Here is a 27,289-nt window from a genome sequence, read left to right as displayed (position 1 = left end):
GGAGACAAATAAAATAAAATAAAATAAAAGGACTTGCTGCCCAGGATCCCACTGGAGACCTTGGGGCCAGTCTGCAGGTGGGTATGGGATACTGTGTCTTGGAAGAATGTAATCAAGAGATGCTGGTGGTGCCTAGGATTTGAAAAGCCATACCAAATATTTCAATCCTGCCCTGTCCCTGTTGTGTTCTACGGTCAGTTTTCCACTCTCACTAACACTAAAAGTTCACTCCACTTTTCTAAATCCCCTTCCCAGCACCCCCACCCCCCAGATTACCTTCACCTTAACACCATTGGTTTTGAAGAGTTTCAGCTTGGCTTTCTTGGCACACAGAGAAGTTCTTAAAGGTCAGAAGCATGACCTTGGAAGGCTGGTCTCATGTTAAATAGATCAGTCCCAGTACTGGTGGCAACAACTGCTAAGCCAAGGAGTTACCCAGGCCTCAGCTCCTCAAGCTCTGCAGCTGTCTGCCTCTCAACTACTAGGGGAAGGGAGATGTGCAAAGAAATTGGGATTAAATCAGTAAATAAAAAGACAGGGAAAAATAGAAGTTTTCCCCTTGGATTCATATGGATAATGGGCAATGACTATTTCTCTGCCTTGCAGAGAGATAATTCAGGCCACAATAAACATGGCAAGGAAAGCACTTTAAATCACGCCACAGAGATCTAAAGGAGTCCAAATCCTTTGGATGCTGAGAGGAAGAGCCAAGTGGCCAAACAGGCCAAGCCCAGAGGCATTCCCCTCTGGAGACCTGGGAACAGTGTTTTTGGGGTGTGTGGTGCTCAGAAGGCATTTGTTCACATTAGAAAACCACCATGCTGCACAGCAACCCTAAAGGGATTCCTTGTTCAGCAGAGCAAGAGGGAGATGACCACGATCCCAAAACTGAGGTGCATTGCCTGAGCGCAGGCGGAAGAAGTTCACAGCATTTCTGCTCAGCATTCGCCACGGCTATTGGTTTCTCATTCTCAGAGACACTAAAAGCCACCACCAGGTCAACCATTAAGTCATATTTTCTCTGGTGGTGGCTCCCAGAGAATAGAGATCTCCCCAACCTTCCAAACTGTGGGCACCTTTTGTGGTTGCTGTTGTCATGCTGTGCCATTTCCAATCAATCACTTACAAGAAAAGAGGACAAACGTGAATAGAAAGTCAGTCAACTGCTCTCTTTTCCCTCCAATGTAGGACCCAGAGTGTCTAGTTTAAACTTCAACAGCCCTAAAATAATAATAAATAATAATAATATTAAATAAGCTTAGAGAGCAAATAATTTTGAGTCTAGACAGAGATGGAGACAACTAAAAAGGTATAGTGCAAAGTTTTTCATTACTTCACTCCTAGGTTAGACGGATCACTGCTTGATTTGCTGGTGTCGTATCTTTTGTTCTAGGCAGAGAAATGTGGAGCACTTTAATGCCAACCAAATAAGGACAATTATGCTGGGGCAACAGGGCCACAGATCATTATAAGTCTGGTGGCAATACGTGTTCAAGGAAAGAAATTAGTGTAACAGCATCATCTATTCTCGAACATCAAGAAGTAACCAGGGTATTAGAGTATGATCCTTAATGCACTCAGATACACTTCTCCACTCCTGGCATCTCCCATCCAGGGTGGCTCTCCAGCAGTTCAAAGTTAATGTGGTCAAAATTGAGTTAATAATATTTCCTCAAGCCCTGCCTTATTCCTTCAATTCTCTGCAAGATTTGACATCACCACCATTCTCTCTGTCACTTAGGTCCATCTTCCTCCACATTTAAAAAAAAAAATCTGCGCTTTCCTCTTCATTGAAGTGGCCAAATCATTCGTTCATGCCCTGATCATCTCTACTGTGACTATCACAGCCGCCTTCCCCTGGGTCTTTTAGACACTAACCATGTCCCAGCCAAAAGGCAGTTGCGAACTATCATCTTTCCTGACATCACTTCTACCTTGTCACTCTCGGAGTCACTTCACTGGCACTGGCAAGTTAAAACTTATTTGTCCTTGCCTTCCAAGCCTTACATCAAAACAGGCCTAGGCTATGACTCTGACCTGGTCTCCCTTTGTTTTCCTGTCCTCTCTGCTCCATCAATGACACCAACCATTCTCTCCCTTTTTGTTTCCTCACGTCTGTGCCTTCTATCACCATACTCCTTACACTTGGACCTCCCTTTCAAAATCTGTTCATCTACCCACTCACCTCCTGAAAGTCCACTTCTGCAGCAATACCTATGAAAAATGGCTGCTTGACCCTTTACAAGACACTGTAAATAAAATGAAGAAAAAAACAACAAAATTCAACTACCCAGAAAAAACGTGTGCCTGCACTGGGTAACCTTTTCCCGCTTCCTTTCCCGGCTATTGCTGGTCTGTGTTATATCCTTGCTTACCTGCAGCACCAGATTGGACACCTATGGATACTGATAAAAATTTGAACAAACAAGTGTCATTCAATCCCTGATCCTGCACAGAGCCCCATACTGGTGGATCCTTGTGCCCACACATGGTAAGCTTGTTAGAGCTGAGGCCTGCCTTGCCGTGAAATAACTGGCACCATAAAATATAAATAATAAAATTATGTTAATAATGAGACATGGTCTAGCAATATCCTGATTCTGAGGGACTAAAGAAGGGGAAGTGCTTAAAATTAGTAAAGCAAACTCTTCCCTCTTTGTCTCCCCTCCTCAAGTGTTGTCAATTCTCACAATTTTATTGCAAATCTTGCCATATTTAATGTTTTTCTTAAAGCTCCAGCTCCTGAAGATAGGTGATAAGGTGGGACTTGCAGCTTTCCTTTAAAAAGAAAAGTAAGTTTCTGACCCTCATGGATGCAGAGAAAAACTGGGAAACATGATCAGCACACACTAAAGGCTCAAAAACCAGAAGGCAAAAAGAAATCAAGTCGACTTTAAAAAATCATGAGATTTTAAACAATCTCATGATGTTTTGGGACCTGATTCATGACTTTTGAAGGCTTGTGGTTAGCAATAAAGCTCCTCCAGTCATATCTCTGCCTATGCCTTGATCCTGTCAACACTTACACATGTGTAAGCTTTAACATGAGACTTGTCTTATTTAACTCAGTAAGACTACTCACTTGCTTAAAATTACATGCCTAAATGTTGACAGGTCTTAGATTATAAAATCTTCAGGGGTGGGGCTGAGTCTGTGTGTGTCCAGATGGCGACTAGTGCATTTTTGGGTGCTCTGCAATAAAAAAAATTTATAACAACTGACCCAGGTACATGAAGACATGGAAGCCTTGCTTACCTTTTTGGATCCCAACTGATGTAAAGGAATATGACCAGCTGATCTCCTAAGAAATCAAGGTTCTAGAGTTACTGGCAGCATTCCAGAGGGACACCACTTAAGCTGCTTGAAACCAGGGGATGATTTTGATTATTACACACAAGAACCAATAGTTCTCCAGGGGAAAGGAGCTTGATTTTTTCACACTGTTCAAGGGATGATCTTTAAAACTACCTGCTGACTATTGATACGGTGGTCCTTAAATTCCTCCTTTCCTCACCTTTATGAGTTTCACTGGTTATCCTGATATTAATTATTATTCATATTATTTGTATTATGTAGCACACAGAAGCCCCAGCTGAAATCAGGGCACTGTACAAAGACGTAGTGACAACTGTCCCTGCCCCAAACAGCTTATTTTCTAAATAGACAAGCCAGTGAAAGGGTGGGAGGAGGAAAAGCAGCACAGAGAGGGGGAAATGACTTGCCCAGGGTCACACAGTAGGTCGGTGGCAAAGCTGGGAATAGAATTCTTGGACAGAGAATCAAATGTTTTTTGCTGTGTGTATTCCCACTTTAAAACAGAACACAGGTCTCCTGACTCCAGACCTAGTGCCCTAAACCCTGATTCAATAAGAATGCTAAGAAAAAGGCTTGTAGTTCTACAGTTTTTACCCACATTATGGTTTTGCACACATTTTTTGGGTAAGCTATGGAGGAAGGGGTGAACTCGGAGTTCATAAGCTTAATCAAAGTAGTCTGTTTTCAGGAGCATGTTTTTGACTTCTGTACAGTTGGCTTGCAACAGACAGAGTGAGGAAAGAAGAATCTAGGGGTACTGGTCATGGAAGTCATGTTCCCACTTCAAACTATTACATTACAAAAAGATTTGATAAAATCTTGTGCTGTGGGCCACGATGGGAGCAATGAAGAGGTTTATTTCCCTTTCCACTACAGTGTTGATGAAATTCTGATCAGCAGAACTAGTCTGATTTTGTTTCAGAGTAACAGCCGTGTTAGTCTGTATTCGCAAAAAGAAAAGGAGTACTTGTGGCACCTTAGAGACTAACCAATTTATTTGAGCATGAGCTTTCGTGAGCTACAGCTCACTTCATCGGATGCATACCGTGGAAACTGCAGCAGACTTTATATACACACAGAGAATATGATTTTGCTGACTCAGAGCTGCCTTTTGTTGGGGACAGGGAGAATCAAATTTTTCTTGCTGTGAGTTTTCCCACTCTGATTTGGACTCACCTGGAACCTCAGTGGTGGCGAAGCACTTTTGAAATTTCTTCTCCACTTTCAGCTGATCTAGTTTCCTGAGTTCCTGGATGTGCTCTGGAAATTTTGGGCTACCACCTACAATTAAGACATGTGTCCTTCTTGGCTGATACGATCTGGTAGGATGGTACTGGGTCCACTATTGGTGGAGATTGTCTCCACTTGCCTTCCCTTTATGAGGACAGTGAGCAAGCATCTCTCATGTTAGTCCATGGATCAAGATGTGATCTTGACATGGACAATCTTCCCAATTATCACCCTCTCTCCTGAATTTCCAGTTTTTGGAGATTATTGGTGGAACAAGGCTTCTACGGCATTACCTGAAGATGACAGAGCTATCTGGGGAAGAGGAGAGCCCACCCACCTTGTGTCAATAACATACACAACTGGACCACTGGCTATTGCTAGATGCCCGCATGGCAGCAGTCATCAAGAGGGGTTTTTTTGGGCTAGGCGATTGCTACACTTGCCATCAGCTGAGAGAACTTGCGCCAGCTATCCAGGTCTTTGTCACTCTTGGACTGGATTACTACAGTGATACACTTAGAAATGTCAGTCTGTGCACAATGAACTGGCTATTTTTACATGGAGCATCTCACTTTCTGCTCCATAAAATGCACTTGGCTTCCAATTCAGCGTGCTAGTTTTAATTTACAAAGCCAATTTTAAAAAAAAATTCTGTGGTGGTCTGGGTCCAGCATACCTTACCTCTTCATGTTTTAACCTGATATTTGAGAACAGCTGGGATACTCAAGTTGTCAATCCCTATTGAGGCATGGCGTTTGGAATGAAGGACATTCTGTTCGGTTTTGCCTTCTGATCAGACACACCCAAATCTATTGATTCAAGGCATATTACAAAGACTATATCCACTCAGACGTTTTCTTAGGGGATGGTTTTGTGGAAAAGGTCTTAGGCTATGTCTACACTAGCACTTTCTTCAGTAAAACTTTTGTCGGTTCTGGGGTGTGAAAAACACACACCCCAGCTGACATAAGTTTCACCGACAAAAGTACTAACATAAGAATGGCCATACTGGGACAGATCAGAGGTCCATCAAGCCCAGTATCTTGTCCTCTGACAGTGACCAATGGCAGGTACCGCAAAGGGAATGAACAAACAGGTTATCATCAAGTGATACATGCCCTGTCACTCAATCCCAGCTTCTGGCAAACAGAGGCTAGGGACACCATTCCTGCCCATCCTGGCTCGTAGCCATTGATGGACCTATCTTCCATGAATCAATCTAGCTCCCTTTTGAACCCCGTTATAGTATTGGCCTTCACAACACCCTCTGGCAAGGAGTTCCAGAGGTTGACAGTGCGTTGCATGAAAAAAAAAATTTGTGTTTGTTTTAAACCTGCTACCTATTCATTTCATTTGGTGGCCCCTTATTCTTGTATTATGAGAAGGAGTAAATAACACTTCCATATTTACTCTCTCTCTATAGACCTAGCCAAGATGCAGACAGATTTCAAAGAACAGAGTTTCCCTTAATGGACGAATTATTTATTAGGTATTTGTCTGAAAAAGTTGATGTGAACTCTGGAAAGTAATCAGATTAAAAAGGCCTTTAGCACTGAGTTCTGTGATCTTCTTGCTTATGGTACCAGTTTGTGGATATTGTCATGCACACATTCTCAGTTACTGATCAACAGTGTTTGTTCCATCCTGTTGTATGCTACCTGCACGGCTATTTCTAAGAGGAAAGTATACAGCAGTCCTCATAGTATTTTACATCTGGTCTACTATGGTATTGTTAAACATTTTAATCTCTGCTGAATTTGAGCATAATTTCTAGTGGTCCATAAAGATTTGTTGAATCCTATGCCAAGGCCAACGATTGTTTTCTACCTTCCTCCCACTGCTGCTCTAGGTTCTCATGGCCTTGGCATTCACATGAACAACTGGCACCAGCCAGAAAGAGACAGCAGCAGTGTAGAGAATCCAGAGTGTGGCAATCTCTTGATCCTGACCAGAAGATAGAAGGGAGCAAGAGGAAAGCACCTCCTCAGTCCAGACCCAAAACAGGAAATCGTACTTTTCCTTTTAACATTTGTGGATGAAGCGGCAAGGGAGCATTTGTACCATGAACTAGGTGGCTCCCAACATCTGTTATCAGCTCTAATTGCAAACAAAGGCTGAGGTAAGCAGCAGACTGAAAAGCCACTTTGTAAACAGATTTTTCCAGCTTGGTTGTTGCTTCAGTTCAACTATGAGCAAGTCTTTTACTATAATTATTCCTGGCACAAGCAGACAATTGAGATTTCTTTCAATTTATCTTCACCCTACCTCTTGGCTACAGAAACCAAGCTAGACTACCATACAACAAGCCTCTTCAGAGTTCAGATCCAAAAGCTGTGTTTTACCAGATCTTCTAGGAAAAGATTTTGGAGAATCTTACTGAAATTACAATTTCTGTATTTTTGCCGATATACACATTCCTCCTCCTCAATAACCTTTAGCTTTCAGTAAACTTCTAGTCTGGGGAATAACAAGTTTTGTGACACCCTGGGCTTTGTTGGCAAACAGAGGATGTCGCTTAATGCATACATATTGACTAATTTTTATAAAAATGAATCTGCACAACTGTAATATTTGGTCAGATCTACATCATCTTCTTTAGATAAGCAGAAATTGGAATAAATAATTCTCAGCAATTCTTATCTTCAGAGTGCATTAAAGAACCCATAGATCTTCATTACAGGGGTATTTTATGAGCTGGTCAAGAATGGCTTCTGTCCAAAACCAGAAATTTTGTAAAAAAGTTACCTAATTTTTTCCATTTTTTAAATAAAAGCCACAAAAATTTTGATTTTTCTCCCTCTATTCCTTTTTCAATGGCAAAACAAAAAGAGGGAAAATGGGATGGGAGGAACAGAAGAGCGGAAAAGGTACATGACATCTGAAAAGAACAGCATTCTAAAATGTTTAAAAACTTCAAAACAAAAAACATTGTTGATATTTTTGTGATTTTCCCGCCCCCTCATTTTTGAACAAGCTGTATCTGTGCTATTATCACTAGATCGGACTAGAGGACGACAGTTCTGTTTCAGAACTTTTGAGGTTCCAAAATTTATTTTTGTTCTGCACTGGGATGAAAACCCTTTCAAATGCTTTTGCACAAATGAAATGGTCTCAAAATGTTTGTTTTTGGATCAAAACCTGAGCTTGGGAAGGCACTGCCTTGGGATATGGGAGACCCAGGTTCACGTCCCTACTCTGCCTGATTCAGAGCAGAGTTCTTCATTCCAGATCACTCTGCATCAGGCAGAGCAGTGGCTTGAACCAGGATCTCCTACATCCCAACCAACGTCAATGCCCTAACCATTTTTGAGTCTCTCTCAAAAAAACCAAAACCAAAAAACCCTAATGACAAAAACCGCAAACTGCTAAGTCTCTGCTAAATGTTTCAGCTTCGATGAAACAAATTTTGATGAATTTAATCTAGTCAAAAGTATTCTGACCAGCTCAAATTAGCATCTCCATTTTTTCTCCCCCCAGAAAGAGGAATCTGAGACACACAAAAAATTAAACCACAGGCCAGGGTTTTGTTCATAAACATAATTTTATTTTGTTCCAAGTGTGTGCCCTTGTTGATTCAACAATGATGTCTGGAGCTTCAGGTCCTCCACCGACCAAAGAAGATTGACATGGAAACACTTCACCTGACTTGTTTGCTCACAATTTCTGTTCTCTCTCTTCTTCTCAGCAGTTGTAAGGCTCAGAGAGCTAGACTGTAACACTTGCACCTTATTCCGAGATGGGTAAAAATACAGCGAACAAAGAATTAGTAAAACAAAGACTCAGGGCTGCAGAGGGCTTCGAATATACAGACAGATATAAAAACCCTTATTTGGATTTTAACTGATTGGCTTCTTTTTGTCTTCTAACCAAAATATAAACCATTTAGACTGTGGTCTCCTGCTGTTCCCATCCTCCTACTCATCCCCATCCTGCAACAGTAATAACAGTATAAAAAAGGCTTGATGTTCCTAAAACACTGTTTTTTTAACTAAGATTTTGTATTAAATCATGTTCCCTCCTCCTTCACAAACTAACTTGGAGCTGGTAACACGGCAATATGGACTGGACAAGACTGGGTAAAGCATGAGTTTCTGATGGGTGAAGAGCTGATTATAACTTTTTGCTATTTGGTGCAGGGATGTGCTTTGCATTTCCATTGACTTAAATGCTACAAAATGAAGCAAGTTATTGTTGGTGCTGGCGCCAATTTGAGCATTAAGAAAAACCTAATGATCCTGGAGTAGGTTGTGGACACGTGGAAAGTTTCTTGGCTCAGTATTTACACAGATGTTTTAAATCATGGCTTGTGAAATGTATTTATTCCCCAAAGATAATCCCCCGCCTGAAAAAACAAACTAAAAATCCCTTGATCCAAACCCCATTTCTTTCCAAGAGTTTTGTTAGAAATCTTGATTCCCCAATCTATCTTAGCACCCCTCATTAAAAGCAGAATAGTGAACAATGATTTTGTTTTCTTAAGAAAAAAGAAGAAGCTGCTAATCTTTATGGAGACCGTCGCTCTTTTTTCATAAGTAAATGACACTGGATGGTGCGGATTCGACTCTTTGCTGGTGCAAACTCAGGCTGGAGTTTTAATGTTGATTCATACCATCTCATGGCCTTTTCAAACTCCTCCTGTAAGGAAAGAAGATTGAAAATGTCAGCTTTCAAAACAGCAAAAGCCACAACATATTCTATTCACTTCCTGTCCTAAATGATTGTGCAGTGCTGTGGTGGGTCATTAAATATGAAGTGATCTCTATATTTTCCTCACCTACCTCTCAGGGATGTTATGTGGTTTACAGTCCCACAGAATGATGAGTGACAATTAAGTCAATGAGAGTTGAGCATGCTCAGCCCCTCCTAGGATATGACTTTTGGGGGTACATCTACACTAGAATAAAAGGACCATGGAATGGCATGGCTGGGCTGGGTCAGCTGACTTGGGCTTGCAGGGCTTGGACTACAGGGCTAAATATTGCTGTGTAGATATTCAGGCTCAGGCTTGAGCCTGGGCTCTGAGACCCTCCCCCTTCGCGGGAGTCCCAGAGCTCGGGCTCTACCCGGAGCTCAAATATCTACAGAGCAAATTTTAAAATCCTGCAGCCTGAGCCACCTGACCTGGGCCAGCCGTGGGCATTTAATTGCCATGCAGACTTGATCAATAAGTATTTATAAAGCACTTTGAGATCCTTGGATAAAAGGAGATATAATGCCTAGTACTGTAACCTATTTTTCAAGATTTTTTTTTCTATCTCAGTTTTTTTCTTTTAAACACAAGTTGCACAGTGCATTGAAAGGCAGTGTGGGTCAGCGCTCAGAGCAGAAGACTCAGAGTTAAGACTCCTGGGTGTTGCTCTGCCGTTGACTCAACAAGTGGTCTTGCTTAAGTCACACCTGTTCTGTACCTCAGTGTTTCCGTTTATACAATGGGGATAATACTCACCTCCCCGTGAGGTTAGGAAGCTTAATTAAATCAGGGCTGGTGAGGCTTTCTGAAATTTTTGGATAAAAGATGCCAAGTGTTATTTATAATAGTTACACAGACCAACCAACAAAGTTTTTCTATGATTCACACAAGAAGGGGCATTTGTTGTGGAATTACGCGTAAGTAGCCCCAAACTAGTTTCTTATGGGAAAAGTGAGAAATTAATGAGCAGCATCTGATGTGAAGAACCAGAGACTTTTCCATTTTCAGCTCTTATTATTTACAGTTCCGTTAGTAACATACATAAGGATAAATTTTATAGTGATTTGGTTTTACCCTGATGTCCCTTTAGTTTTATTTTCCACACAATTCTACAGTTTTGTGCAAGACTCCATAGAATCTCCCAGAATTTTCTCCACTTGCCAGATGGCTAACATTTCCAAATTATATGACAATTTGCTGGTTAAATCTAGTGTATGTCAACATTTTTAATGCTGTATTGGTAGCTAATATGACATTTTTGATACTTAGCTTACTGGGACAGATTCTGCTCTCAGAAACAGTAAAGTAATCCCATTCACCCTGCTGGAGTTACTCTTTTTGATGTATGTGTAACTTGACCCAGAAGGGGAATTTGTCTCCATGCTGCAGGCCCTATGTAGTGCCCTTGTTGCCAAGAAGGCCAATGGCATTTTGGGATGTATAAGTAGGGGCATAGCGAGCAGATCGAGGGACGTGATCGTTCCCCTCTATTCGACATTGGTGAGGCCTCATCTGGAGTACTATGTCCAGTTTTGGGCCCCCACACTACAAGAAGGATGTGGATAAATTGGAGAGAGTCCACTGAAGGGCAACAAAAATGATTAGGGGTCTAGAACACATGACTTATGAGGAGAGGCTGAGGGAGCTGGGATTGTTTAGCCTGCAGAAGAGAAGAATGAGGGGGGATTTGATAGCTGCTTTCAACTACCTGAAAGGGGGTTCCAAAGAGGATGGCTCTAGACTGTTCTCAATGGTAGCAGATGACAGAACGAGGAGTAATGGTCTCAAGTTGCAGTGGGGGAGGTTTAGATTGGATATTAGGAAAAACTTTTTCACTAAGAGGGTGGTGAAACACTGGAATGCGTTACCTAGGGAGGTGGTAGAATCTCCTTCCTTAGAGGTTTTTAAGGTCAGGCTTGACAAAGCCCTGGCTGGGATGATTTAACTGGGAATTGGTCCTGCTTCGAGCAGGGGGTTGGACTAGATGACCTTCAGGGGTCCCTTCCAACCCTGATATTCTATGATTCTAGTGCCTGAGCTGGTGCAAAAAAAGGCCCCTCACAGGGAATATCCCAAGTCCAGGGAGCCCTCTCCACTTGGCACTGAACCAATTCTGCCAGGTCGTGCCCCACCCCAACATCCCCCACCAAGAACCCCTAGGTCCAGGGGGCATTTTGGAGGCAGGGAAAGGGCATGGTGGTATGTATTTTCAGAAGGTTAACTTTAAAGGGACACCAACAACTCAATTTCACTTCTGTCTGACGTGTTTTGCATACTATTACCTCAAGTGACCACTCAGATGGCTATAATATAAAAGGGTAGTAGAAAAAAAGTCTCAGTTTGTTTCCACTGTACATTTGGCAACATTGTGTGCAGTTAGTGCCACAATATATCTAATTATTTATATGTTCCACCCTCACTGCAGTAGTACCTGGCCACCCAGTCAGTTTCCTCTGTTATTTGTGTGGGCGTTTCATACAGCAACAAAGGAGAGTCAAAACATTTTAAAACATTAAGAATATGTGACTAAGTCCTGAAAAATTGGCAGGGGCAATCAGAGGCAAGTGTAGTACCTGAAAATACTTCAGACTCATTCGTTGATACCAACTAGATTTCAAGTTGATGGTACCCCTTTAACCATACTGATTTCTTGGCACCAGCTCTACTAATTGATTAGAATCAAGTATACAGGATAGGTCCAATGAGAAATGGACGATCTAGGAGCATGAGAGACACTTGCTCCTTTTAATCAACAGGGTGTAGAATCATATGTTGAAAGAAATAGGTCTACAATGTGAGGAGTTTAAACTCTCTCTAGCAACTAGTGATCTTTGTGGGTTGATAATCTAGATATTGAAATTATGCCTCACTTGCGTTATCCAGTTATTTTGTATTGTATTGTAACCCTTGGGCCTATAGACAGTGACATTATTTATAGGGGAGATTAAGCAGAATTATCTACAGCTGGCTACTGTCATTACTAGGCCTTGTAGCTATAGCATTGTGACACCAGACTATAAATACAGTAGCCATCCCAGTATTAAATGATCAGTTTAGATGTTGGAATAATTGAAAGAGCATATTTGACAGAATATTCCTCCTTTCTGATCTTGCTCATCTCCACTTCCAGCCTCCTGAACCTCTAGCCTAGAAATTCTAAGTTTGTTCTTGGGCTCAAAGCTGCTTTACACTGTATCTGGAGATGGGAGAAAATCTAGCAGCTGCTACTCACCATTGCAACATAGACATTAGCTAGTGTGAAATGATTAACCACGAAGTGCGGGGCTATTTCCACTGCCATGGTAGCCACGATGATGGCATCATTCCAAAGTTTTGCATTGTGGAAGATGTTCGCTAGGCTTATTAGTGGGACATCCTGAAAAGAGAAGAGCCAGAGGTATAAAGGGAGGGGTCAATACAAGCTGCAGTCTCTTGACCCTGCATCAGGGAGTTGGTAGTGAATGCTATCGGCAGAGGGGTTCTGCCCTCTCTTCCCTTCCACTGGATTATTTCTTGGAGATGGATGGGTTGCTCCTATTTTATTTCTCATGGGTTTAGACTTCAGAAGTACAAATCCAGATCTCTGTAATATTTATATGTAATTACACACAAAAATCTACAACAACAGATCATTCATTATGGTTGCAAAGTCAAGCACTCAAAGGTTAAGAAATGCTAGTTTTAAGGTTGCCTCTGCAATCCTAATTTGGCTCCCTTAAGCATATGCATGATATAATCTTTAATTACATGATCCTATACTATTTTTCCCCCACGGGACTCCGCTGGGGATAAATCAGTGTTGTGTAGTGAAGTTCTCATATGTTGCAGAAGTTAGAAGGTGTGTAGTGATGAGGCAGGGGATTTTGGGAAGAGAAAGGATGGTCTTATCGTTAACGCAGCTGAATGCTTTGTCACAGAGTTCCTATGTGATGCTGGGAAAGTTGCATAAACCCAGTTTTCACAGGTGGCCACTACTTGTTTATTCCTCATTTTCTGGGCACCTCACGGGGGTCTGATTTACAGAAGAGCGGAGCACTCACAGTTGCAAATTAAATCAATGAGAGCTATGATGTGAACACACAAATTGCTACATAATGCTAAGTACTCTTAAAAAAAAATCAGGCCCTAGACATCTCATATTGGGCACCCAAAACTAATGGACACTTCTGACATTAGTCTCCCTGTGTTTCCACTCCCCATCATTAAAACGGGGAGAGTACCTCACTTCACCTCACCTCACCGGGTGTTGTAAAAATAAATTCATTCATGTTTGTGAAGCACTCAGATACTATAGTGAAGAGTGCCACAGAAAAACCTACAAGGAAACTCTGTAGTCAGAAAAGGGTTTGAATAACATTCCGTAAATAAGGCATGGAGACACACACGAGGATAAAACAAAATATTCAATAGCTGCTCATTCAGTGCCAAACCTCACAGAGTTTTCAAGCTGTTGGATTTCAACAAACCAAGCCCACGTGTTTTCTGGAGACAGCTGCTCCTTCAAGTAGGAAGACAAGTCCTGAGCTTGGAAAGCATTCTGGTGTTGAGCAATGACATGAAATTGCTGGAGATTGGTCAGCACTGCAAGGGTGTGTTTATGCCAAGTTGGCAGTGTGCTAACAACTGCCAATCATGTTACTCCAATTCCTCCCACAAAACACATTGCTAAGGGAACCAATTCTGAAGACCCTTAAACAGTTCAATAAAAAGAAAGTGGTGGGGAGATAAATAAAAAGTTGATGGTGCTTAACCTGCATAATCTCCTAGTTCCAGTCTTCCTTTAAGACATGCAGGACAAAGCAAGACTGAATTACAGAAGTGAAACAGATGCAGTAGAAGTGAAATAGATACAGTGTTGTCAGGTGGAGTGCACTTGGGACAGGGAAGCCAGGCATAAACTAATTTATCTCTTTCCACCCATGAAGAGCCCATCACCACAGTATCTGACCACCGCACAAACACATATACCTCCTCCCAATACCCCTTCAGGCAGGGAAGCACCCTTATCGCCATTTTACAGATGGGGAATAGAGGTGCACACAAAGACTAAGTGATTGGGCCAGGAAGTTTGTGGCAGAGCCAGCAACAGACCCCAGATCACCCAATTTCAATCCAATGCCTTAATGACAAAACCATTCTTCCTTTTTTTCCCTTCAGTTCTAATCCCAGCTCTGCCATGGACTCACTGAGTAGACTTGGCTACGTCCCTTCTCCATTCTATGCCTCACTTCCCATAGCTGTAAACAGAGGCTAATAACTATGACCAACCTCCCCAACAGAGGTAAAACTCTTTGTAGATGGAAAGTGCTATATAAGCAGTAAGCATTCCTAGAACATATTAACTAATCTCTGGGTGGCAGAAACAGCAAATTCCTGTCCCAGCATGCCTACATAAATTTAGCAGCTAAGGCAACTCCATATGATCAAGGGATTCATGTATGTATCGACAGCCTGCCTCCCATTTATTACTGAGCATGTCAGTCTTGAAGGACATTCACCTGCCTTTCCAGGCTCGGGGAGACTTATAACTGGTTCTTCTGCTGCTGTGTAAAAATACATCCTATATTAAACAGGTGATGAAAGCCTCAAGGACCTTCACTAGGACTGGCTAATATCTTAGGTCAATGTGTTGGCCAGGTGAGAGTGCATATGACATTTACACTAGTTGGGGGGGCGTTAATGAGAGCCAACTGATGAGAACTCGTTATCTGGCTACATATGAGCCACAAGTTGGGAAGAGCTGCCAGTATTTCATTTCAGCAGTGAACAGTGTTGTACATACCTTCATGTGATGCGGCGCATAGTGCAAGGCTTGCCGCAGACAGTCTATTGCCTTCTTCCCTTGACCTTTCACCCTCCAGTAGAGAGCTGCCATGCTGGAGAGGACCCAAGAAGTCTGATTCTGAAAAAAAACAATGCAGCAGGGGGAAAAGAATTACACAAACCTGTACCAAACATTCTCCCAGCCCCACCTCCTCCCTCTACATTCCCACCAGATCCATAAGCAATGTTTTCCATTTAAAAATTAAACAGTATACCTTTACAAAAGGCAGCAGAAAAGAGTTTGTTGCCTAATAATGAGATATACAAAACAGCTAAGTTATTTAGGTTGCAAAGTCAAATGCCTGAAAATGCCAAATTTATGGTTGCTTCTGCAACTTTCATTGTGACCTGTTGTGCATCCATCTTGTACACTCTTGAGGCATGAGTCCTATGGAAGTATGTAATTAAGGATTGTAACAATGTATCTGCACCAGCAGGCCAAATCAGTGTTGCCAGAATTAAGGACAACCTTAATTCTGGTATTTCATAATTTCTGAGTGCTTGACCTAAAGAAAGAAGAGTTTAGTCACTCTCGAGTAACTATGGTCCTTTCAGATGTGTTGTCCACCTGGATTCTACTATTGGCATGCATACAATCCATGCATGTAAGATTGAATTCTCCTAGCCAGCAGTGTTTGTTGGGACTACACCTGCACCCTAGTTGTCATTATGCCTCCCCACCCCGCCAGCTGAAGGCACAAAAGAAAGAACAGGCCCAACCGTCCACCGGTTCCTTCACCAATACAGAATCCCAAAGGAGGAGGACTCCATAGTTGTGGGGAACGGGGTGGGGGAAGGGTATCATGGAATCCATATGTATTACATCTTAAAGAACCACAGTTACTGTAGGGTAGATAACTGAGTGACTGTTCACACAGATTTCACTCTTGGTAACTAACAAGCAGCTATCTGGCTGCTTCGAGATGGCTAGTCGGAGTCCTACTTAAACAAAGACGTCAGGACAGCCCTACCAAAGTGGGCATCTGATCTAGAAGCCTCTACCAAAGAGTAGTGGATCATTATGGAACTAACAAAGTCTAGGTTGTTCCAGGGCTAGTAGATAGTCCAGTATTGCTGAAATGAGTGATATCAAGACAGACCATTGACACTGAGATGCCCAAATAGGAAACCTCTTCCATTAACTTTATAACTGAGCCTGGTTCAGGGTTTCCTGCTTTGGAGCAGAATGTTCTGAACTTCACCTGATCAACTTCTTTTGGTGGATGTCAGTCAGACAGCAGATATAATGAAACTGGATCCAGGTATAAAATCTGACCATTGTTCTATGAGACGCACACACGCACATGCACACTATTAACCAGGAGTGAAAGTAACTTGAAGGACTTACCAGTACTCTGGAGTCCTGAGCAGGGGCATAGCCCCAATTGGAAGAGGCTGGGCCTTTAATGACTTAAAGGCCCCTGGATCTCTCAGCTGCAGTGGCAGCTGAGAGCCCCGGGGCGATTTAAAGGGCCCGGGGCTCCAGCCACCCCTACTGCAGCATAGCTCCGGGCCCCTTAAATCGCTGCCGGAGCCCCGGGCCCTTTAAAGCGCCACCCGAGCCTCACTGCCTGAGCCCCAGGTTAGCGGCAACAGGGCTCCAGCGGTGATTTAAAGGGCCCGGGACTCCGGCCACTGCAGGTTTGGTACGCCATACCAGACTGTACTGGCTTACTTTCACCTCTGCTATTAACTCAATAGCAGGCTTGCAGTGTTTGGATAGGATATTTGGCTAAGGAATAAAACTAGCTCATGGATGATCTGTGTTCTATGCTTAACCCAGCCACAGTCTTAGTGAGAGGCCTGTGGTAGACCACAGGGCAAATTCCTGGTTCACTTATTTGGGTGAAGCTCACTGGATTCAGTGGGAGTTGTAACTGTGTAAGAGAGGAGAATCTGGACATTAATCTCTCAATATTTTAGTTTCCTCAGCTTTAAAACAGACATAACAGTACTGTCCCTATTTGGCAGGGGTGTGCCAAGCCTCCATTTATTAATGTTTTCAAAGTTCTTTAAGATCCTCAGCTGGAAGCCAGTGAAGAAGAATGAAAACACTGCCCAGTACACGGATGATGTCATATGGGTTGAATACTTTAAACGTTTTATTTTATTAAAGTGATACGCACAGAGATCTGATGGATTCACCTCATGTTGTATAAGCACAGAAGGTGGGTCAGAAAAAAGTGTACAAGCAATTGTAGGTACTGCACAGAGACAGAACTCTCTTTAAACTATCATCCTAGACTGAGTTTCTAGACACATAGCCCTGAGGCTGGATTGTCAGGCAAGTAAAGAACAGGACACTATAAGACCCTGCTTCAATTTTGTTTGTCGCACACACATACCTTTTCCAAAACTTTGGCTATTCGAGTTCCGACTTGTTCTAATGACTGTGGTGAATATTGGTCTTTGCCAAGATTCTGTAATACCTGGGAAGGAGGAAAAGGCAGGTGCTTAGAGGATGGAAATTGACAAGATGAAATCAAGGAAAAACAAGTAAGAAAATGGCTTCTTAAAATCTGATGCTGTCTCCCAGCAAAGACCTGATCCCTCCCCTAAGAAGCACTCTGTGTTGCCTGCATATCTGGGGGCTTTTGTGCATGCTACAAATGCACTAGCTGGCAGTGAGAACAGGGCCCCTGAAGTACAATACTGAAATGTGGAAGACATGACAAGAAAGGATTCAGCATTTTGTGATCTGCTCAACATACATGGCAAACTTTTCTTTACATAACTTCGTTATTGGCAAAAGATCCCAGATTGACAGCTCTAGCGACTGTTTAGCCACAGAATAGATACAGCCTTGGCGGCAGTTGCTTTACAAATTTCCTCTCCAGTGTGTCTTAGAGAGACCACTTCTAGGAATGAGGAGGCAGTTCAGTGTCCAGGGACCATTTGATTCTCATCTCTTTTGTTTAGAAAGCCAACAAGGGAATTAACAATATGGCCTCTGAGCTACTAAAAAATGATGTGAGATCATCATAGGCTGCTGAATACCCATTCGATGGTAGTATTCATCCATTACTACCCATGAACAGTCAATCAGCGAGGAAAGGTTCATTAGCCTATTACAAATCCTTGGAACCATCCTATCCTTAACATAAACCTAATTGTCTCTTGATTCTTAAAATCTCAGATAGCCACCAAACTGCAGTGTGAAGACAGAAGTGTACCTCTTTTAGCTGACTCTCTCCAGTGTAATGCAGGCTAGCCCGATTGGAAACCCCTTGCAGATGGTCCAAGGTGTGCATACTGGCAGGTAGACTGGGGCTGCAAAGGGGCTCCATGGCTGGTTCTTGCAGCTGTGTGGCAAAATCGATGTGCTCTGTAATGCTAGAAAGGAATTAAAACAAGTTCTAAGTCATACAAGACCCTCCTGGTCAGGAGAAGGAGAGGGAGGAGTCAATTAACAAAAACAGCTTATCTAGCAGGTAAGTTTTGTTTGGATGCTGGCAGAACCTCATTTGGAGAACAGGAAGAATTTGACCTTCACTCTGAAGACAAAATTCTAAAACAGCAGCCTTCTTTGCTAACCCATTCTAGTTGATGCTTGTCTATCTTATTAGATTGCATAACTAAGTGGTAGAGAAACAAGGTAGGCGAGATAATATCTTTTATTGAACCATCTTCTGCTTGCGAGACAGAAAGTTTTCGAGCTCACACGGAGCTCTTCTTCAAGAGTGGCCGTTAACCACAAGCTAGTTTCCTTACAGCAGCAGAGTTGATATAGGTCACCAAGGATGGAGGTATATTGGTAGTTTTTCTATTAGCACTTCATACACGTATGATTATACAGCTCACACAACCCACCCACCACCAACCTGGCTCAGTGTTTGCATTAGTTAGAGCAGGTTTTCAAATCCAAGACAGCTCACCCTCCTGTCTGCCTAATCAATAGGTTTTATATTCTCTTCTGTGAAGAATCCAAATACAAAGGGGACTTGCAATATTACAGAATGGGCTAGAAACGGATGAGAAAAGGGGAAGGGAAATAGTCTATTTATTTTGTTTTAAATAACAGTCATTACAAGGAAAAACCACTCAACAACAGAATAAAACAAAAATTAAACTAACCAGTATGTAAATCAAAAAAACAAAATATACCCATGCAAACCCACAGCCCTTCCCCAAAGCCCGAGAAAATAGATGGCCTTTGCAGCAATCCCTGAATGTCAACAGATTCCGACCAAGGTGGGTATCAAGGTCCAGAGTCGAAAGGCTCTGCTGGAGAATGACCTGCTGACAGCTTCCTCTTTATTATATCACTGGGATCTAACTCAGCACCTCCATTGACCACAACTACAACACTACCACTCACAGGCAGCACTCTCTCAGTCCTTAAACACCATCTGGAAACCAGCAGGCAGCCCAGGTAAACCTGGGAGCATTGGTGTCGTGCTCACAAGATACTGTGCATAACAAATAGGCTGCAGGATTCCGCACAAGAATGGATTTACGGAGGAGGATCCCCATGTATATTGAGGTGACAGGGGCAGGGACAACAGTAACATGGTTTGTATTTGAGAGAAAAGATTCTTGCCAAGCACAGATAGAAAATAGCTGCCCTGTTCATTGCTGCTAGAGGACCGCCTGAAACAACTGAGGATCTACCACTACCCAAAAATGGCAAATGTGGGTGACCCACAGGGACGGACACCCTCAAAGCAAAGAACAAAGGGGCTGTCTCAGTCCCCAGCCCTGCTGTTGGCTCCATGTTAAAGACTCACCTTCTTGGATTGACTACCATAGAGGTGGTATCAAGATTGGCTGAAGCCATAGTAGAGGTGCCATTTGCTTTAGTGGGCCACTAAGATGTTTGGCATACGTACATAAGACCACCATATAGCCACCCTACCCCAATTACTTAAGTTCACATGCATGATACTCACTCAATATTTTTAGCAGAAACAGCTAGCCATGTGCTGGCTACAGTAGTGAACTCCACCCTCCGGAGTTTCAAACACTCATCAGGACTTGGCCAGCCCAGGCTGCGATAGTCGCGCCTTTTTCCTAGAAAGAAGCGGGTAATACAAGGAATTATCTTAAAAAAAAAAAAGAAGCAAGCTACAAAGATTCATTTTTAAAGATTTATAAAGCGTCAGATTTACACAGCACTTTACACATGTAGAGGCATGTGAGGTATTCCCTGTCTCAAAGAGCTACGACCTCAATCCTGCAATTGGATCCCTGTGAAAAGAGCCCCACACCTGTATGGAACCCAGAGGTCTGCCTATGGTGATCTGATTGCTGGACTGGAGCCTAAATAGGATATGACAGGCTACAATATGTATGTTTAAAAACCTTTTCATTAATACCTTTCCACATCTGAAGTTTAAGAATAATAATTCTCTGGGTTACACACAAAAAAAGCAACGTGTTACCTGCATTTGTGCACTTGAACTTTCTTGAGGTCAATTATTAAATAGAAAATATTACCAAGGAGGTGCTGAGCTTTCCTTGTCAGTTCTGCAGTTACTTCCAGAATCAATGCAAATATTTTTTGATTATTGTAGCTTCTGTTCTTCTTGTTTCAGGGTGAGATGGAATAATGTCAATATTTTTCAGGGAATAACATTATTATTGATCATGGTGGATGATAACTTTTACACCGTCTTGCTTGTGGATCTAAGAGTACTTTAGAAACCATTAAGAAATTAAATCTCGGAAATCCCCATTAGGTTGGTGAATATTATTCTTCCCATTTTACAGATGAGTAGATTGAGGCAGGGACATAATTTGTCCATGGTTACTCAGAAGATCAGTCACAAAGTAAGGAAGAAGACCAGTGGGCCAAAACCCACTGAAGTCTTTCCACTGACTTCAGTGCATTTTGGAACAGGCCCTAACATTTCAGATTTCCTGTTTTAATCACCAGTCAATACTGTCTCTTACATGGGAGTTTCAAAACAAGTGGAGTGTATATAAACAGAAAAACATTTTAGCCATTAAATAGCTCAGCAAGAGGCTAACTATGCTGGCCCTGTATGGTTCTCACTATTACAGTGCTTAATAACATCAACAATACTATGTAGAGAAAAAAAAAGCAAGCAAGCAAAGAACTAAATACATTGCCTAGGCAGCATTTCAAGATCTATTTCTACTTACTTGATTTTCTTTCGCCATTTGGATCCAAATCTTACCCCCTACGCCTGCATGAAAGTGCTTTCCCTTTATTTTTGCAAAATTAAAATAAATCTATTACATCAACTCATAGAAAACACTGATTAGAGGCCCGTTAAGGGAAGTTGCACTCAGTGTGTCAGTGGGAAAATTCATGCCAGGGTAATCATTTCTCAGCATGTTGGTACTGTGGAATGCATTTCACTTTTCGGTATTCAGTAGTTCACATGGGCATTTCTGAGCCCACCCTGCTGGTGGTGGTGGTGATCATCTCACTAAGGAATGATAATATATAACAAGAGAAAGGATGGTCTACTGGTTAGGGAGCTAGCCTGGGAAGTGGGACATCTGAGCTTATTTCCCTGCTCTAGCAGAGATTCCTACATGACCCTGGGCATGTCACTTTGCCTCTCTGTGCTTCAGCTCTCCATCTGTAAAATGGGGATAAATAGTACTTCCTACCTCGCAGGTGTATTGAGAGGATAAATACAATAAAGAATATGAGATGCTCAGATACTATAGTAACGGACACCATACAAATATCTATGACCGAGATAGCTAGATAATATTTGGGAGCTCAGCATTATGGGGGAGTGTAAGGTCACAGGTACAATCCAATTTCCAACCGGCTTAGCCTCAAGTAATCTTTACTGTTTAAATATTAAACAAATCCAAGTCTTCCAACTGCTAAAATGGGAGCTTATTAAAAGGTGCATACAGTAACTCCTCACTTAACGTTGTAGTTATGTTCCTGAAAAATGCAACTTTATGCAAAACGATGTTAAGCGAATCCAATTTCCCCATAAGAATTAATGTAAATAGGGGGGCGGGGTTAGGTTCCAGGGAAATGTTTTTTGCCAGACAAGACACACTGTATACATATACAATATAAGTTTTAAACAATTTTAAACCAACAGTTTAATATGGTACCCAGAAATGAATGATTGTAAAGCTTGGTTGAGCTGGTGGAGTAAGAGGGTGGAATATTTCCCAGGGAATGCCTTTTGGCTGAGCCCTCAAGTGTTAATACTCCACTGTTAACGTAGCTTCGCACTCTACAAGACAATGTGGACTGAGGCAGGAGGGAGGAAACAGAATAGATGCAGGGCAGTAGCTGCAAACACTTCCCTGCAAAAACTGAACTTGATGAACCCACGCTCAGCAGCTGGAGCGCACCACTCCCTCCTCCTGACAGCACATGCAGGGCTGCACAGGTGCTGACTTTCCAAAATGCTGGGGGGTGCATGCATGAGTGAGACACATGTGCATTGCCCCTTTAAGTATGCTGACCGCACTTCAAGTATGTTGCCCTTTTAAGCAGATCAGAAGCTTAGCTTCCTGAAGCTCCCCCCAAGCCCTGTCCCCTCCTCAGCTTTGTGGAGAGGGGGTACAGAGCGGGGGTGGGGGCAGGAACAGGGGGACATTCTGACATCAGCACTCCTCTCCCCCCCGTCCCCCAGCAAGCCCCAGGAGCAGCTTCAAGGGAGAGGGCAGGACAGGAGCAGCACGGCAGTCGGGGGAGGGACAGCTGAACTACTGGTAGGCAACTGCCGAGCCACATACCCTACAGGGAATTTAAGGGAGCTGATGGGGGAGGGGCTGCCAGCCCCCCCGGTTCTAATCCCCACGAGGAGGGGTTGCTCTTCCAGAGAATCCTGTAAGCAGTGGACAAAGCAGGCAGCTGCCAAACGACGTTATAAGGGAGCATTGCACAACTTTAAACAAGCACGTTCCCTAATTGATCAGCAACGTGACAACGTTAACCGAGACGACTAAGTGAGGAGTTACTGTATTAGAACCTTTGAAATGGCCTCCTAAGTCACAACGTCAAATCCACCCCAACTGATCAAAGTCAAAAAGTTTCCCTGAGCAGTGGCTCATTGACATGATATGGTCCAGGCATATCGGTTTCACAGCGAACAGTACACTAGGCAGTGATGTGGCCAGCATCATGTCCAACCACTTTGACTGTCTTAGTCCATTTTGCAGCTGGGTGAACTGGAGGTGGTCTTTAAGTCTGAGATTGAATTATACTCAAACCCACAACCTTCAGGATTGTAGTTGAGCACCTTACCCACTTGGCCATCCCATCTTTCAACAGGTCACCGACTAAAATTTGGTGCAATAAGACAGCCCTTTGCTTGAAAATACCAATATGTCTAGCATCAACTCTGCAACATTACCCAAGGACAACACAATCTAGACTTCATGTCTGCTGAAATCCTCCCCATACCTTCATTTCATCTCATCTTGACTATTTGAACTCTCTCCTCTATGGCATCCCCATGCTCCAGGTGCTTCAGATTCCAGCATGTGCAGAATACCACTGATGGCTCCTGTGGTGGATGCACACCTTCACACTTTCGTCAAGCCTATCTTACAGATCTTGCTTCTTTATATTTTCCTTCTGCTTTCCCTCTCTGCTCCCTAGCACAACCTTCATCTCTCTCTTCACCTTACTTCACCTCAGTTGGTGCAAGAGTCTTCTCTTCTGCAATTCCTGCTATCTGGAACAGATGTCTAGTCATTGTTTTAGGCCATCACCAAAGAAAACAGTAAAAATAAAAACTCAGCAGTACTTTGTGACTGGGACAATATCTGATTTTTGTCTCAGAGTGTAAAGACCTTGGAGCAGGGATCATTCATTATATCAAATGTATCTCATACTGTGTCTGTCACTGGGGTATCTGAACATACAAAAATGCTGTGCACTTCAATGACACCAGGTAAATTACTACTACTACTATTACTACTAACTTCTCCACCTCATTATCTCTCTGGCTTCATTCAAATACTACCCCAAAACGTCTTTCCTCCCTTGCTTTTTCTCCTTTCAATTTCTCTCTCTCTCTCTCTCTCATTATTTTTCATTTTACCCCCGAAAGTGTTTTGAAAAACAGCTGAGGTGAAAGATGCTATACAAAACACAACTGTGCTGCACTCTAGAAATAGGGGCTCCTAGGAAAATGTTTGTGGGATAGAATTCTAATTGTGCCACTTATTCATATAGACCGAAATATACCTCTCTAATCTCACTATTATCCATCTGATGTATTAATACAATGGAATGTGAGGTACTGAGGGATTTGCTTTCCCTGAAAACAGTAATTTACCTGGTGGTCCAGGGGAGGGTATCTTTGGGCCACTGATCTCCAGAGCCATTTGGTACAGGTTTTCATCTTCAGCATTAACCCCTTCCTCTCCATTTCTCCCAGGGGGCTCCTGAAGATCCAAGCTTTCTGCTTTTGGTTTCTTTAAACGTTTGACCTGGAATGTGATCTGTAAAAGAACAACATTGTCACAGTTACCCCTACCAAATTATACTGTATTGCACAAATGAAATATATTAGAGGATTCATTTGTGTATGTGAGAGAAAATCCATTTAATTGCTACAGAACTGGAACACTTTCCTTTTAGTTCTGTTCCTAGCACCATCAAAATGGACATCAGGTATCTTCACACTAACTAGACCTTTTAGTTAATATTGTACCCTCCCTTTTATTATAATTTTTCACTGGGGGTAAAAGTCCAAGGCCAGTTAAAGCAGAATAGCATTTTGTTTTTTAGTTTTCTGAATGCATCAAGGTAGATACATTTTTTAAAAAAAAGACAATTGTTTATTAATGTTTTTCATGTTGTTGTCACGGTCCCAGGGTATGCGAGAGTCGGGGGTGAAAAATCTTTTATTGGACCAACTTCTGTTCATGAAACAGACAAGTTTTTACACTCCCCAGAGCTCTTTTTGAGGTCAGAAAAATACCTAAAGAAGAGTTTTGTGGAGCTCAAAAGCTGCTCTCTCATCAGAGAAGTAGCTCTAATAGAAGTTACTTCAGCTGCCTTGTCTCTCTAAATTTATGCATTTATCAAAATGAATTCAGTTGTGGTAAGTGCCAGATCTGAGAGCATAGGAGAATGAAATCCTCTACCTGCACAATGCAGTGCAAATTTCACTCACCAGCCGTGAGACTCAACCATGTCTCTTGCCTGGACCGCCCCAAAGATAAGAGGTGTACTCAAGCTCCATGGTTCATTCAATACTTGGCCTCTTTGCTACCAATAAAGATGTCAATTAGTAACAATGCTGATGGCAGTTTTGTCTGTTAGGAGGTGGACTGAAACTACCAATTTATTTCTCAGAGGCCATCAACCAGCTCTCAGGTGGTCATGTCTTTTGGTCATTTACGACTCAGGAAAGACTGGTGACCTAGAGATTAAAGACTCTGTATTCCAGGCTGAAGTGTTCAGCCTCCCTTCAAACCATCATTGTTACAGTCATGGTAAATTAGCATATGACTTATGAATGTTACTAAACTATATCTTGCAAATGAGTGCTCTTACCCATTCAGCTTCATCATCATCTCCACAATCTCCAAAACAGGAGCTAGCCAGTCCATCCTGAGAACCCGTCTTTAGAACCCGAATTCCCTGCAAGTCCATCCGACGACCTTTCACCTCCAGTGCCCCCTCAAAGGCTTCAAGAGACCAGGAATTTTCAAACTCGTCTACCAAGGCCAACATCTCTTCAGACATCTGAGCATCTCCCAAACTCTCCATCCCTTCTGAGTCATTGCTTTCTGCAACAACTGTGTCTGAAATGAAATGTCAATAAATGTCACCAAAATTATTTCTGTTACAATAGTATCCAAAGGCAGTACAAAGGGATATGCCTAAAGTCTTCTACCTGTAAAATATGATGCAGACCATCTAAGACCTTTCATTAAAAAAAAAGTAAACACCAAGCAAGGAACTTCCTACAATTAAAAAAAAAAAAAACCCCAAACAAACAAACAAAAAAATATCACAGTTTCCACTTTTTGAGAGCCGGAAAACTGATTTTCTTCAACACACCCTGGCTTGTTAAAGTTCTTCAAAACTGTTGAGTTGCATGGTTTGATTTGTTATTATAGGGCTGCTCATGAAAGCTGGATTGACGACAATATTTTGTTTTAATAAATAGAACTGAAATATTTCATTTGAATGAATCCCCTTCCTCACCATGAACACACGCATGCACACAAATGACTCTGAAAAGTGACATAAGCAAACAAGTCTTAGGTGAAATTTAGACCTTACCATGACCATGGCAGTTGTACTCTCAGTACCAACTGCTGTTTTATTTTTTCAGAATCAGAAGTATTGAATAGGAAGATCACTGCTCGCTCACTGTGCATCACAAATGGTCAGAAGCTATTGGAAAGTCTTTAGGAAAATATAGGTCTTTGCATAATGATGCTTCATCAATTGCTGATTCAAAAGTGGACAACTCTAGATCAATTCTCATTCTTCTTCTCCCTGTCCATGACAATTGTCTTTGTTTCAGTGGGAAGATAGACAGCTGCTTCTCTGTAGCTTTCTGAGCTTGAGCACTGAGGACGTGGCTACACTTGCAGATGTAGAGCGCTGGGAGTTAAACCAGCCTTCGGAGACTGCAGCAGGGAAAACGCTGCCGTGTGTTTACACTGTCAGCTGCAAGCGCACTGGTGCAGCCACATTAGCAGCTCTTGCAACGCCACAAAGAGCAGTCCATTGTGGTAGCTATCCCAGTGTACAAGTGGCTGCAACATGCTTTTCAAATGGGGGGGAGAGGGGGGCGGGGAGTGTGACAGGGAGTGTGTTGTGTGTATGTTGGGGGACAGACTGTGTTTTGGGGGGCAGAGAGTGTGTCAGCATGCTGTCTTGTAAATTCAGACAGTTGCAGCCCCCCCCCGGCATTCCATAGTAATTTGCTTTGTCCCGCAGCAGATAAGCATGCCGCCTGTCAGAAAGGGAGCTTTCAAAGGGGATATCCCAGGGGTTCTCAAACTGGGGGTCGGGACCCCTCAGGGGGTTGTGAGGTTATTACATGGGGAGGGGGGGGTTGCAAGCTGTCAGCCTCCACCCCAAACTCTGATTTGCCTCCAGCATTTATAATGGTGTTAAATATATAAAAAAGTGTTTTTAATGTATAATGGGGGGTTGCACTCAGAGGCTTGCTGTGTGAAAGGGGTCACCAATACAAAAGACTGAGAACCTGTGGGATATCTGCATGCCTGCAGCAGAGTTGAGAGAGTGAGTAGAGTGGCCACTTTACTTCAGGGGATTATGGGATGTTTCCGGAGGCCAATCACAGT

At 42.5% G+C, this 27,289-nt stretch overlaps 1 protein-coding gene across 7 annotated transcripts in view; it reads right to left on the bottom strand.

Moving 5' to 3' along the window:
- Nucleotides 1-8,067: 8,067 nt before the first annotated feature.
- Nucleotides 8,068-27,289, bottom strand: part of TTC17 (tetratricopeptide repeat domain 17) — an 84,844-nt gene continuing 65,622 nt past the window's right edge. For all 7 annotated transcript variants that reach the window (XM_075129532.1, XM_048855849.2, XM_048855850.2 and 4 more), the window contains 8 exons: nucleotides 25,518-25,768; nucleotides 24,292-24,457; nucleotides 19,948-20,068; nucleotides 18,232-18,391; nucleotides 17,404-17,487; nucleotides 15,018-15,137; nucleotides 12,468-12,611; nucleotides 8,068-9,180 (listed from right to left, as the gene is read on the bottom strand). In XM_075129532.1, the coding sequence (XP_074985633.1) occupies nucleotides 9,049-9,180; nucleotides 12,468-12,611; nucleotides 15,018-15,137; nucleotides 17,404-17,487; nucleotides 18,232-18,391; nucleotides 19,948-20,068; nucleotides 24,292-24,457; nucleotides 25,518-25,768 (1,178 nt within the window). In that variant the 3' untranslated portion in view covers nucleotides 8,068-9,048. The remainder of the gene's footprint in view (nucleotides 9,181-12,467; nucleotides 12,612-15,017; nucleotides 15,138-17,403; nucleotides 17,488-18,231; nucleotides 18,392-19,947; nucleotides 20,069-24,291; nucleotides 24,458-25,517; nucleotides 25,769-27,289) is intronic.

Source organism: Caretta caretta, chromosome 6, assembly GCF_965140235.1.
Source record: "Caretta caretta isolate rCarCar2 chromosome 6, rCarCar1.hap1, whole genome shotgun sequence".
NCBI lineage: Eukaryota > Metazoa > Chordata > Testudines > Cheloniidae > Caretta > Caretta caretta.
The sequence above is the reverse complement of the archived record's forward strand: the minus strand, read 5'-3'. Positions and strand labels throughout refer to the sequence as shown.